Here is a 14,957-nt window from a genome sequence, read left to right as displayed (position 1 = left end):
TGTATGTACAGACAAACGAATAAACACTGTGATTGGGTTATTGACCTTTGATCTATCATCTATCAAATATCTTTTTATTGACTGCACCAGTGTTTGCTCTCTCTAATACATTCATTCCACAAGGAGGCACTCACACCATACTCTAAGCTACTGTTGAATATTTAACATTAAACTGATCTGCCTAAGATAGGTTGTATGTTTGTTAGTTGTCAATCAGAAAAATGCTATCATAAAGCAATGTGTTCCTCTTCTAGTTAAAATATGTCTCAGTACAACAAGTGATATAATAAGAACAAGGCATCTGTTGTTCTCCTGAAATGAACTGAAACTGAAGACAATCCAATAAAATAATCCAATAAAAACATATTAAAAGGTGACAAAAAATACATTAAAATAAAGTACGAAAAAGTTTTTAAAAAAACACAAGAAACCAAAAGATGTGTAAAAATAAAAAGTTCAAGAAAGCCAATTTACTTTTTTCATCATTAGAAAAGGAACAGTTACAACGATGTGTTATGCAGAAATGGCAAAGGAAAATTAAAAGAAAAAATCAACAATGTCATAAAAAACAAAATTCAAGAAAGTCAATTTACAGTTTTCACATTAAATAAAATAAAATCACATACTCCCTTTCAGCAGCATCAGGTAGGGCCAGCAATGAATCGGGTCTCTTCATCAGCTTATGTTTACTGAGAGATGAGTTTCCTGTAGAAGTTCTCCTAGCACCAAAAGGCCACACGATGGGGCTATTATCCAGATAATTGATGTCACTTATGTGGTTTAAAAGGAATGAGCCTTCCCCATAGTGGGGTCTTCCAGATTCACCATTTTGTAAGAATTGTTCCTTTTTGTCCAGAGGTAGAAAACATACACTAAGGGGGGGTTCATTTGATTTTGCACCTGTCATGTGCAGAGTGGCATGAGATGTAGATGTTTACATACACCCCTTACCGCTTGTTCAAAGAGAGTATTGGGACGATACCAGGTCTTACGTGAACGTGCAAAACCTAGGGGAAGGGGTAAGGGGTAGGGGTAAGATGGAGAAAGGAGATTCAGCTAGAGAAAGCTGGCATGTGAGCCTGTGTGATTCAGTCAGATTAAAACAAAAGCAAACAAAAAAGACCATTATTCTCTACAGTTTGGTCGCTTTCTCTCAGTTTGAGACCCAGACTGCGCTGAGATCAACATTAACGCTTGACCTGTCCCTGAAAACCCTCGGGTCAAATTTACACAGGTTTACCTTCAACTAAAGCATACTGTCATAAACTTTATATATATTCATATGTGAATAATCTTTTTTGCTATAAGCTGTTTTAGAGCAGTAATGATCAACAGAAGGGGCACAAAGTTGAATTTCCTTACAAATAGACGGGACAGAAAAATGATGTGGACTGGGTGACACTGTGTTCAGAAATTACTTCTTTAAATAAAAATACACGACAAGGGCAATTTATGCATTAAGCATGTATCTTATGCAATTTTGAAATATGAGCTTTGGACAGAAGTATGGTTGATGCACACAAACGAAGATTGAACGCTGTTTTATGATACAATGAAAAGGATGAACACAACCAGATTTGACAACAAAATAGGTTGTTATTGCTGATTTGACATTAGACATTAAAATTAATTACTATCCCATTTTACCTTGTTTGTTTAATTAAAGACCCATCTGAGTTTGGAGAGAAGCCAATCAATCGGAGGTGGTGTCAACAGACACAGCTGACACGAAAACAACCTCAGTTCCAGTGTCTTGTATACAGCAAGTCCAGGAACTTGATGTTTTTGGGAGGTCTAACCGAGTTAGAGGAAGTAACCAGTGGGGAAACATCCTTTATATAAAACACTCTGTATAGGAAGGCAAAGCTATTATCACAGGGGTTCCTTCTGTCTGCTGAGGATGGCCAAAGAATTCCTTGTTTGTCCTGACCTGTTGCAGGTACACTATGTAGGCAGGAGATGGGACTGTTGTACCATTTAGCAGGCTTTTACATAAACCTACTCCTGACCTATTAATGTAAGACTTGAACAGGCAGACCGTGAAATGCATATGGAATTACTGCAAAATGTATCACAAGCAACGGTCTCAACACAAATCCTCTGCTAAATCATCTATAACATTTGGATTCAGACATTTGACTGACTTTACTTACTTTAAAAGCATTAGTTAACAGCATTTAATTACTCTTTTTTAACTTTAAAAGTATTTGCTGGTCATTGATCGTGGGATCAATGATCAGTTTTAAGACTACAAAAGTCTAGTCGTGCATAATGTATGAAGGTTACACACAAATTCAAATAACATCCCATCTTGACTAACTCCATTACTGATTTGAGAAGTGATACATCACTGCTCCATCCAAACTGCATCATCTGATTCCAATACAGCCATGAGTGTTGAGTGGATTTTAAAATCTACTCTAACAACTGTTTCATAGATTTTATCAAAATATTTGGAGCATTCTTCATTCAGAGTCATATGAACAGGATGCTGACTATTACTGTGGTCTTGTTAAAAATACATGTGGCAATTCTAACCTCATATTAGTTACACTCACTTTGGAACACACACCAGAAAGGATAGCTTACAATCTATAGCCAGCACTATTAATTTGACATGTCTTATCTTTTCTGACAGGAAGTAACAACACCAAGCTCAGTAGCAAAAGTACCACAATACCACTAAAAGGCTAAGATGGAGAAAGTGTGTTTTAGATGTTCTGCAGTGAATCAGATCAATTATTTAGTCATATATAGGTTTCTTGTAGCTTCTTAAATAATGTCCTTAGTGAATTCATATTGTATGTTAGTAATGCTATCTCCATCGACCATTAGTCAAAGTTGATGGGAAATATTTCCGTGATGCTGGACTTTTAACGTGAAGATGGCGGCCGTATAATCTGCCCAGAAAAGTCACCAGTATGTTTGTTGTTGCTGTTGACATTCCTCCTGATGCAAATTTTAAAAAGAAAAAAGAAAGATGCACTACAAGACAAAAAGTGTTCAAAAAACCTCACTCCACAAAGACAGTTTCTTTCCCTCTGCGGTCAGTCTTATCAACAAAGGCCCTGGACCCCCACTAACATTAACTTTTGACCCCCCTGACCCCTGGACAGTACACTTTTCATTGACCTACATCCTGGAATATACACCTGCCCATTGCACACACTATTTATACCAAACTTTTTTCACATCCACAAACATTTTTGCACACTCTGCTCTAAACCATTGAGCATCTTTTTTCTTATGTTAAGCAGCTATTTTGTAATTACAGTGCATCTCATGTGTTTATTTGTCTGTTTATGTATGATCCAACCACAACAATGAATGTGTTACTTATTTGGCAACAAATCCTTTTCTGATTCTGATTCTATTTCCACTTCAAGGGGACTGTTGCTACCAGTAAGGGACTATGATTGCATTTTTTCTGCAACCCTGTGTTGTACAATGACAATAAATAAACCTTTGCTTGAACCTTGTATAGGGTTAAGCGTTATTCACAGTTCTATGAAAAATTGCAAAGGTTATTTTGCAACACTCTCTAAATCAGCACCCTCATATCAATGAAGTAGAGTCAAACAAGGCCTCAGCTATATTTTCATGCACATATTATTAATATAACCAATAAATGCTTTGGGTTTTCATACTTTTTACTTCTTGGAAGACATATCAGCACCAAAATATGTGATACTATATAATTAATATATAGAGATGTGTCTGTTTGGAGTGAGTCAGATGTGTCACTGAATGTTTGTGTAAGATGCTTATGTGAAAATAAAATATTACATCCCTCCAATGACGGTCAAAATATCTGAATACATTTTTTAGGAAAAGTGTGTTTTTCTCCTCTTAGTGTTTATGTTAGTGAACGTAACCAGTACCAATCACAATACACGGCATGGTTTTCTAAGTGAAAATATGTCAACAGGGACTTTATTTTGAAACCAGACACCGGAAGTTGTGTATTTTAGTTTTGATGAAAATTACACTTTTAGGCTGATGTTCAACGGCTATTAACACAGGTGCGCCTGGATCTTTTTGCGTAATTTGCGGACGTCATGAGATGCGTGTTTACTATGTGAATGCATGTTGTTTGGCGTAACAGGCAGAAATGCGCGTCTGCGTCTCTGCGGCTCGCACTGAAAACCGTGCAACTGGGGCATGCATTCACTTTAACAGAGGACCAACAAGCTGGTGTAGTCTGTTAGCAGATCCACGGGGAAAAAAACAAAACGACGTCTCGGTTGGTGTTTTTTGGGGATAACACTGGATTACTGGAGCTGCAGGAGGTCGGTTTGAAGGAAGATTGCAGTTTTAAGGATAAGGAAAAACGTACAAATCACAAATGTGAAAAGGCAAGTGCGTTTCGAGATTTGCACGTCGTTTTCTTTTTTCCTCTTGCAATCTGATTTTCAGCCGCGATCCTTTGAAATGCAGCCTCTACCTGACAGATGTGTGGCACCACAACTGCAGCCTACAGGTCTGTATCGCCAGAATCGATGCGTGCGTGTTGTGCATGCATGGGAAAACATTCAGTTATGAGCCTTTTAATTGAATAGTGATAAATCCTACAAGCAAGAAAAGGCAATATGTCCTTTTCTTTGCATTCACTATACCTGAACAGCTTTCTGTGTGGAAACAATCTGAGTGCTATTCTGTCTGCTAGGATTATGATAGCATCTGGCTCACACTGCTCTGTCCCCTCGACACAAAAGTGATGACAATCACAATTATTGGCTGCCGAAACAGCATTTGCAGCTTTTTTCATTGCACTTTTAGTGAACAGAATTGCCAAGATGGACAGTACAGGCCACTAATGGGACTATATAGAACAGAACTGATATGGTTCCTGAAACAGTGTCTAACTGCAAATATATAACCCACAGGATAAATTACATCATTTGTTAATCACAATGTTTCTGTTTCTGGTCTTTTTTAGAGAGCATCTCCTATCTACCTTCTGATGATCTGTTGTGGTTGGCTGTGGAGGACTGAGGCAGCTGCAAATCTCCATCAACGTCTGCCACTTCAAACACAACAAGACACAGGAGGACAGAGGCTGCTTCTGGCTGATCAAAGAGCCAGCAGACACAAAGCACCTGTAGACGATGACTCCAGCAGAGCTTCTGGTGTGAAAACAAATCAGCATGAGATAATCAAGGAGAATCCTCCCATGCTAATTGTCGATTCAAGCATTTTTCTGTTTTGGCGATGATGAAACTGTTCCAGTGTGTCAGCTGACTGACGGGGGTTGCAGTGCTGTTCTAGCCCCGGGACATAGCCAGCAGCTGAAGCGCAGACAACACAAAGGAGATGGCCCGTCCAGGATCAGGGTTGCTGGTGCCCATCAACGGGCTGGGGTACCCACCTCAGAACCTGGCCAGGGTGGTGGTCTGGGAGTGGCTGAACGAACATGGGCGCTGGAGGCCCTACAGTGCAGCGGTGTGCCACCATATTGAGAATGTACTGAAGGGGGATGCCAGGGGAACTGTAGTTCTGGGCCAGGTGGACGGCCAGCTCTCTCCTTACGTCATCGACCTGCAGTCCATGCACCAGTTCCGACAGGACACAGGTAAGAAGACGTGGCAGTTGTTGCCTGTCTATGCGCCACGGCTGGGACCACATGCTTTTGTCCCGGTTCGATTCTTTACCAATACATGGGTGACGATTCGATTTGCATTGCCATTTTCATGTATTGCACTTCGATAGTATTGAGTTTTGCGATTCTCTTTTCCTTCTTAAACAAAAACAAAAGTTGAATAATACACTTCTAGAGATAATATATCATGAGACATTTATAAAAAAATGCCCATCACATTTCAGTATGACATTTTATTTCATTTGTAAAGAAGTACATAACGTACATTTTTGACATCTAATGCTTTGTTTAGCTGGAAAAAGGATATGATGTAGTACTGTATCAGAATATATGTAGAACCCTTGACAAAAATATAAATGAAAAATATTAATTCTGGGGAAAGGTATCCATTATAAAAACCGTCCCAGAAATTACAATACTGTACATAGGTGAATTGAGTTTTTCCCACCCATACTTTGCACACAGATCCCACACAGATGGTGAGGTCACGGAAAGAGCAGATGATGTAGATACATTATGGGGATGTTTACCCAGTGGTTCACACGCCTACAATAGGTAAATAAATGACTTATGCTCGGCTGTCATCACCACATGTCATATTGTAACATTGGCCCTGGTTAAAACCGAGCCAGCCTGCTTTGATTGGTTGTTACAGTAACCTTATGTAACTTTCAGAGGAATAAATTAGTCGTGAATCTGCTTTGGGACTCATGGAGATGCATACCGGTTGAGCTTTGAGGTGTTGTAACAAATTGGACTTAAAGATGATGTGTGAAGTGTAGCAATTATTTATTCATTCAGGAGTGTTTTTATTCGGCAGCTGGAACGCCATGACCTTCCCAAAGCTCACCATGTTGGAGGGCCTGTGCAGTTATCAGGCGAATGAGTGCTGTATGCTCCTCACTCTGCTCAGCTGGTTGTATTCATCAAGTGTGTTGTCACTCAGATGTAAGAATGGCAATCGTAATAGTGGTTGGTAATAAACTGTACTGTTTAAAAGGCTGTGCTCTTTAATAGGGCAGCTCCATTAAGGAAAAAAAATGATAGATATTGCATATTTTAACAGTGAAAAAGTAACAGCGAAAACTGTGAAATTTCCCTTCATACTTATCCTGTTCAAACTTCTTTTCTCATCAGGATGACACAAGAAAAATAAGAGCAAAGCTTCATTTGCAAAATAGTTGGTTTACTCGATTGTTTTTGTGTTGGCTAGGAGCCGAAATTACAATCAAAATTCCATTAACAGCACAGTCCTACTCTGTAACCATCAAATCACCTCAATTTACTTCACTCCACATGATGGACATAATATACAGTACATGAGTTTATATTAGATATTGATGCAATATCACACTATGCCTTAGTAATGAGTGGCTAACCAACAAGTGTTTAATGTAAAATGTGGGTTCTGTAGGATGCCATGGGACCAACATTATCTAGCATGAGGGGATGAATTAAATCTGACCATAACATGCTTACAGCAGTATAGTATAATAGTAGGATTTATAATATGTGTTATGTAACATGTCACTTTAATGTAAAATCCACCCAGCACAGCCATTGTTGGGCTGAATGTAATCCTCTCTGATGACTGCTCCCTTTTTAAATAAGACCAGATGTTTTTGTTCTGTGTTCCACCAAAGCTCAACACTGTGTGTGTGTGTGTGTGTGTGTGTGTGTGTGTGTGTGTGTGTGTGTGTGTGTGTGTGTGTGTGTGTGTATTCACCTTCGTGCTGTCCCAGTGTTTGAAGCGATGGTATGGGGGAGGTTTTAGACATCTGTTGGAAGCAGCCTTGGACAAATCTCAGCTGCTTGAATTATTCTTTCCGTGTGATTCAGCTACACGTTACTGTGTTACAGTCAGGTATAAATCGAAGGCAGTCATTGGGACTGTGTTGGATGCTCTCGAGAAAGGTCGTTTCTACAATTAAAAAAAACAATGTTAGAATGAGAGTAAAACTCTCGCTTTATGTCTCAGACAAGTCTCCTATTTGAAGGCGTTATGTAACATCAGGGAAGAGGCACATGGAGATGAACATGGGATGTACAGAAGGTTGACCTCACTGTGTATGAACCTGCATTATGTCACCTTTCATTATTTTGCAGTGCTTTAATCACAATTTTAATACATCATTTTTGATTTATTTGGTACTTTTATTCTGAGTAATAATGAATTCAGCTCTCATTGGTTATAGAGTAATAACTGTTACTATAATAACTGACGGATTATGGAGAAAGAAATGTCAAAATCTAATTAAATGTTTCTTTGGGTGGATCAAAACTGTAAAAATACCCACAACTGTAAAAAGCTGTAGTCGTGTGTGCACTTTCTTGTCACGCTGCATGTGTTTTTTATTTATTTTTACAAAAACACAATTTCAGATGGGCGGTAAAAACTAGCCTAGGCTGTAAATCTTGTGGTATGTGGCATTGGGCGAAGCTTTGTCATTGCCCCTTTTTAAAAGGAAACAAGACTATAATGATACTTTTTTTTTTTTAAATCACTAATGGAGGGACAGTTTCTAGTTTTCTTTTATTGATGCTCTACAAATAGGAAGCCGGCTTTATTACGCTGTGTTGATGCATTTAGAGGGACATTTCATTATTACATCATGAGAAAAATCCCAACATGAAGTCACCAGACAAGTATTATGTATTTTGTGATGACTACAATATTAATACAAAGTTATCAACCAGGTTTGAAGGAATGGAGAAGGCCTGGAACCTTAAATGAAAAGTAAATTGTTTGAGCACTTAATGTATTACAGAATAAATTGTATATAGCACTTACGTACAGTATATTAGTGTTTTTCTGTTCCTTAATGTGTGATTTGCTGAATATGAGAGGGGCAGTGCTCTGCATGACTGTCAGGAGAAGGCTGCAAGGGGCTGCCCGGCTGGATTTCTACTGCTTGTGTTGGTGTCTTTCCCTTCTGATAAAATATAACACAGTCCAGCACGTGTTTAGGGATGTCTGGCTGTGAGATGAGCCACTGAGGCTTTTGTCAGCCATTACCACGGCGCTTGGGCTTGGCCCGAAGTTTATCGCTCCTCATTGGTATGTTACCTTCCCCCTCGGCCAGGATAAACCTGTCACAGCATTGGCTGACGAACAGCAGCCCGGACACCCGCTGCCTCCTCCCCCCCCTCTTTCCTCCTCTACACACTCAGTTCCTGTCCCCAAACATGGGTAAACCTCTGCCAGGCCACAGCCATCGATCCCTGCTGCCATGAGGCCTAGCTCCCAGGCTGTGGTGATGTTGTTGTTGCTCCGCTCAGTTACACAAACGGGCCTCAGTGAGTTTGTTTTAACGTGGATTGTGATGCATCTGTTTCACATCGGGGGTTTGCTGTATTTGTAGCTCAGCAGGTCACCCACAGCCACTTTGCTCTGTTGCAGGCTTATGGAGTGTCCCTGTAGGAAAACCCCATTTTGTAGCGGAGCCAATGCTATTGTCCTCTGAGGCTGGTTTTTGGCAAGTGCTGGGAAGAGAGTCAAGTGTGCTCGGTGTCCCCTGTGTGTGTATCCATCCATCTTTGTTTCTGTACATCTGGGAATTGGCTGATGATGGTACACTCTGCCAGCTGTGGTGGCTGTGTCCTGTCCCTGCAGGCTGCTCCTTCTGTGGGTTTGGGAGGAGTTCCTTTGGGTGGGAACCAGGCAGAGTTTCTCCGACTAATGAGACAGCAGCTTTAGTTTATCTCCATGGCTCCCTCTAATCAGAGCATCATGAAGGCAACGCACACACCACAGGCAATGCGGCAGGGCCCTGAACACAAAACACAGGGTATGGAGTTTATAATACGTCTTCTGTGGCGAAATCCTAAACCCCAGTGCTTTATACAATATGGCTGAAGGCTTCAAGGCTTATATATAGTGTGGCTGAATATCTGGCTGAAAGCAGGGAGAGGATTGGCTCCCAGCCAAGGAGGATTGATCCGTTCTCCTTCCCAGAGGGGCATTTGAACCTCTAAACACTGCTGTGGACTGATCCCCTTTCACTACACCCACTCCCATAGCAAAACACATGGGCTTATCTGTCATCTCCATCATATACCAACACTTGTGGCCTGTCTGATGGATTTGACACTGCAGCTATTTGCTCCTGCTGCTTTCAAGCATTTACCTCTTCTGCAGTTTCTCTTACTAGTGCAGTGCCCATTGAAAATGTGCCTGTTTGGAATGGGCGCTTGTAGAATTCATGAAAAACAAGTTGTACCCCAAAATGACTTACAGAAGGGCCCCAAACAACTTATGCCACAATATGCAACTCCACTACTGACGTATGTCTACATCAGAGGTTTCAACTCTGACATGTTCTCGCATTGCACAGCGCACTTAAGGAGTATTCTCAGAGATTAGACTACGTTATGTATTGCCAGCTCACAGAAATGTAAAGAGTCCCCCCGCTGTTCTAAAGCATTCTGCATGTGGTGTCTGCTGATGTGCAGGTTACCTTCTCCCCAAACACAGACACATATGTACAGATACGTATCGTTTTATAAGATAAATAGCCTGCCTATAAGTGGCATTACGCTCTGTCGGCACTTGTTGTCTGGTTGTGCTTTGCATGTTTGGGATTCTGAAACATCCTGAAATTTGTGAATTGTTTCTTTATTCAAAGTCAACGACAGTCCAAAGTAGTGCTACTTTGCACACTTTTGTGGGTTGGAGGTGAACAGTATTTCATATCTAGGCTGGCAAAGCTCCGCTGCTTTCTGTCTATGGTCCACGGGGAGTGGCCAGCGGGATGAATGGCAAAAGCCAATGTGTGCTTCTTTTACCCACTATATGTTTTGCATTTCTAAACCAAACAACGTCAAACTTGGCATCAAACTTACTCGTGCCCGTAGCAAGACACCTGTCAAGTTTGCAAACCGGTTTGAGAGATACGCGCATAAAACATACACACACACACACACTCTTTATAGAAAGACGATGGAGAGGTTGCATAGAGGGACCAGCAACTGCACTTTCATGAAAAATAGCTAAATCAGTAATGTAACATCCGCCCCATTCAAAACTTAAACATTTTTCTTAAATTAAGATATTCTGTTGGTTATTGGTGCTATAGTCATTACGGTAACAGGAATTTACTCTTGTTAGTTGTTATGAAAGCACAGTATAAAAGGTCAAAATACATGCACATCAGAAGAAAAATGACTGACTTACAAGGCAGTTAACAAAAATGTACATTACTGAATTGATTGACAGGTGCAAGAAAACCAATCAATTTCTCAAAAGCATTTTCAACTTTGGGAAATGTGTCGTACATTATTGTCAGGCTTGGGGACAGAACTCAGGCCCAGACTGAAGTTGGTGCAAAATAATCTGTTTATTAGACGTCGAGATTGAGCAGGCGGAGAAGGTGCTGGGTCTGAGGGAAGGCTGAGCTGGCAGAAGGTTCTGAAGGGGAGTATTTCTAGGACACGGAACAGACAGATTAGAAACACAACAAGAAACTAGCCTGGAAATAACCAACGTAGGCTGGTAAAATTGCATACTGGTGGTAAACAACAATCTGGAAGAGAGACAAAAGTCAGGCTGGTCTTTAACGGCGGATGATGAGCAGATGAGTTGCAGGTGTGCTGATTAGGGATTGGAGCCAGGTGTGCAAAGCGAGCAGCAGGAGGAAGTGTGTCCACGCACTGTTGAGACTGAAGCCCTGTTTACATGTACGTGGTTATTTTGACAAACGGAGACATTTCTCTTTGTTTGTACCCTCCGTTTACACGCAAAGTGGAGAATTTGACTCTGAACACGAGTCTTTCTAAAATCTCCAGCCAGAGATTTTTGAAATCTTTGTTGGCACCTTTGCACGTGAACAGAGACAAACAGAAGTTTAGGCAGTCGAGGAAGTCGGAGGAAAAGAAGATAGAGGAAGTGATTTCTTGCCATTGGTGTTTTTTAGGGATTCTGATTGGCTAACGTGTGGTTTGACGTGCTCTTGATGGAATTGACGGCCTTATATATACACAGGTACATATGCACAATGTTATTTTTTAAACCGGAGAGGTTGAAACGTGAAAATAGCCGGCCACGTGTAAACGTAGTCTGAAGGCGACAATGTTGAACTGAAACTAAGATACATTTTGCTAAGGTATCAGTGTATGTTCTAGAGTGTTCAACCCACTGCCCCTTAGTGTCCCAAAAATCCAATATTGCAGGTTTAAATAGTTTATGGTGGATAGTCGGCTCTATGTGGGCTTGTTCAAAATGGGAAAACAAGTCTTTTTTTTGCTTATCCTAGGCTATACAAATGTAGCAATACATATGACATGTAGCGCACCACAGGAGTTGAAGTTGTGTCTCTTAGCAACGCCAGCCCACAGATGTCAGTCAACCGCTGCCAAAAGAAACCGTCAGCCAGAGGCTTGACGCATTTATTTCATTTATTTACTTTCTAATTACTTGTTAGGCATTTTTCGGCCTTTAGTTTTGAAGGGACAGATGAAGATATGAAAGGGGAGAAAGCAAGGGAATGGCATGCAGGAAAAGGGCTGCAGGTCACAGTCAAACCCGGGCCCGGTCAACGAGTAAATCTCTATACAGTGGGGAGAACATATCATAGGTACACTTCAACTGTGAGAGACGGAATCTAAAACAAAAATCCAGAAAATCACAGTGTTTGATTTTTAAATAATTTAATTTGCATTTTGTAGCATGACATAAATATTAGATCAACTACCAACCAGTGAGAATTCTGGTTCTCACAGACCTGTTTGTTAGTCTTTAAGAAGCCCTCCTGTTCTCCACTCATTACCTGTATTAACTAGACCTGTTTGAACCTGTTAACTGTATAAAAGACAACTGTCCACACACTCAATCAAAAAGACTCCAACCTCTCCACTATGGCTAAGACCAGAGAGCTGTGTAAGGACATCTGGAATAAAATTGTAGACCTGCACAAGGCCAGGATGGGCTACAGGGCAATAGGCAAGGAGCTTGGTGAGAAGGCAACAACTGGCGCAATTATTAGAAAGTAGAAGAAGGCCTATTGTCCTTTAGCCCATCCCAGCCTTGTGTCGGTCTACAATTTTATCCCTGATGCCCTTCCAAAATCTGCAGTGTATGAAATACTTGTATATGGTTGCCCTTTCTACCAACTGAGCTATCTGGACGCCCAGGCTTGATGCATTTTTACACAAATATCAAAAAACAGTTTCATCCTCATTTTACAAATGGAAAAAAATAGCAGCTCATTAAATCATTAATTTGTCATTAAAGTTTACATTTCCTTCAACTTAAAATCAAAGAGACAGCATGTTGTGTGCAATTTATGTCCAAGTCTCTTCTGTCTATTTTCCTAGGGTTGCGAGGGCCATTACAGTTGCTTGGTGCTCACTGTTGTGAGATGGCCCATGTGTGACTGCAGAGATAACCCCTATCAGCGGCTGTTGGTTGCTGTGTTGCCGGAGTGAGGCTTTGTTTGTTTTGGTTCCACAGGCGTGAGAACCTCCTCTCCTCTGGCCCATTTCCTCTCAACTAACAGCCCTCCCTGACTAATTACATTGAAAAACACCAGAAAACAAAGAGATCGTCGTGTTCTCATGTCTGTTTTGTGTTAAACTGACAAACAACAGTAGCTGGGGTTGTGGTTTGGATACTGCCTGGAAACTTGCAGTGCAAGAGGGCGGTGCTTTAGGCTGTCTCTTTTTATTGTAGTTTAGTATGTAGTAACTGTGTGTGGGAACTGTTTTGGTGGTCTGTGGGAGGAAGCTGTAAAAAGGATTCCCGCTATGTACGTACGTGCTAAAGGTCAGGTGCTGTGTGCATCAGCTCTGACTGTGAAATCTCACTGAGTCAGAAGAAAGCCGAATGAGCATAGACTGGAGCCCGAAGGCTCTAAAGTGGACATTTAGAACAGAAACTAAAACCACACTATAAAAATACTCTGTTACAAGTAAAAGTCCTGCATTAAAAATGTTACTTAAAGTGATCATATAATGCTCATTGTCAGGTTCATAACTGAATTTAGAGGTTATGTCAGAATAGGTTTTAATGGTTTAATTAAAAAAAAAATTGTTTCGTTGTAGTGTGCATTGCTGCAGCTCCTCTTTTCACTCTGTGTTGAGCTCTTTGTATAAGCTACAGAGTGACTCACTTCTGTTCCATCTTTGTTGGGAGTCGCACACGTGCAGTTGAGGGTGACATGGGAATCAACTGTTGCTCCCATCCCATCCTTAGCCCACGAAAATACTCCCGGCATGTCCCAACCACGCAGAGTATGAAGGTGTGCCACACTAGCAGCTAGGCGAGCTTAATAATGTGTGTTACAAAGTGACGCTCGTTTGTCAATGAAGTAAAGGCTGGACTACAATAGAGCTGTTTGGAGCGGTTTGTGAACAGTGTTTTCAGTTGGAGATGGTAAGTCCCTTTGGGGTGGACTTTGGGCTTTTTCCCTTTTTAAACCTATAATGTGCACAAAAAGATACATAACACAATAAAAGATAGGGAAAAAGCCAAAAAACAGAAAATGAGCACTTTGAGTAAAAGTACCATCAGGAAATGTACTTAAAATTTTAAAAGTAAATTTACTCAATGCAGAATAATCCTCACTTTATGGAAACTGCAAACGATCAAAACAGTTTTGTCAATTAACTGCCTAAGTGTTGAATCAGCTATGCTGAGTTCAAGTACCTCAAATTTGTATTTAAGTACAGCACTTGAGGAAATGTACTTAGTTAACCACCCGACCATATTGTCACGTGGATGAACAGGCATGACATAAAATGACCATGTCTTATTCTCGAGCTTTTTGTAATTAGTGTACTTAGTCAGTGAAGGTCGTTAGCAGATAAAAAAAATGGTGCTTAGTCAAGGCAGTGCAAAGGTGTCACTGTACACAGGGGTCCATTATAGCCCCAACCCGCTGGCTGAACTCCACTTGGATGACGGAAGGAAAGGGAATGGCGCGGCGCTGTGGAGAGGGAGGCTGCCAGAGGTGAGGAGAGATTGGGGAACAGAGGGAGAGGTGGAGCGTTTTCCTGATGGAAAGTGACAGTGAGGGTGGAGGGAGGGATAATAACACTGAAAAGACGCTCAGTTGGGCACATTCCCCTGCTCTTTCACGCTCACACACGTACAGCTTTTGTCACGTTGCTGTGAAGTCTCCCATACAGGGTCTCAAAGTGTGCTTATTTTAATTTTTCTGGCTGTATTGTGGTCAATTATCTGACCACATATTTTTTGTTTATGGAATATAAAGAACATAGCCAGATGCCTATCACAAGCTACCAGTGTCCAAATTCACTTACAGGGTCTGCCCTGACAGCCTGTTATTTTGACAGAAAGGTAACTGTATAAAAGTGTACAGTTACTTATTTAGGGCTGTAACTAAAAGTCATTTTCATTGTT

At 40.9% G+C, this 14,957-nt stretch overlaps 1 protein-coding gene across 3 annotated transcripts in view; it reads left to right on the top strand.

The window, feature by feature from the left end:
* The first annotated feature begins 3,989 nt into the window (after positions 1-3,989).
* dtx1 (deltex 1, E3 ubiquitin ligase) overlaps positions 3,990-14,957 on the top strand; it is a 49,427-nt gene continuing 38,459 nt past the window's right edge. For 2 of the 3 annotated variants that reach the window (XR_004656677.1, XM_034872028.1), the window contains exons 1-2: positions 3,991-4,480; positions 4,940-5,572. Coding sequence is in view for 2 of the 3 variants with exons in the window: in XM_034872028.1 (XP_034727919.1) it covers positions 5,314-5,572 (259 nt within the window). In the remaining variant the exon portion in view is untranslated. Of the gene's footprint in view, positions 4,481-4,939; positions 5,573-14,957 lie in introns of all 3 variants that reach the window. The other variant, XM_034872029.1, reaches the window with a different exon arrangement.

The sequence above is a fragment of the Etheostoma cragini genome, chromosome 5, assembly GCF_013103735.1.
Source record: "Etheostoma cragini isolate CJK2018 chromosome 5, CSU_Ecrag_1.0, whole genome shotgun sequence".
In the NCBI taxonomy this organism is placed as follows: Eukaryota; Metazoa; Chordata; class Actinopteri; order Perciformes; family Percidae; genus Etheostoma; species Etheostoma cragini.
Note: the sequence above shows the minus strand (reverse complement) of the source record. Positions and strands in the feature narration are given on the sequence as shown.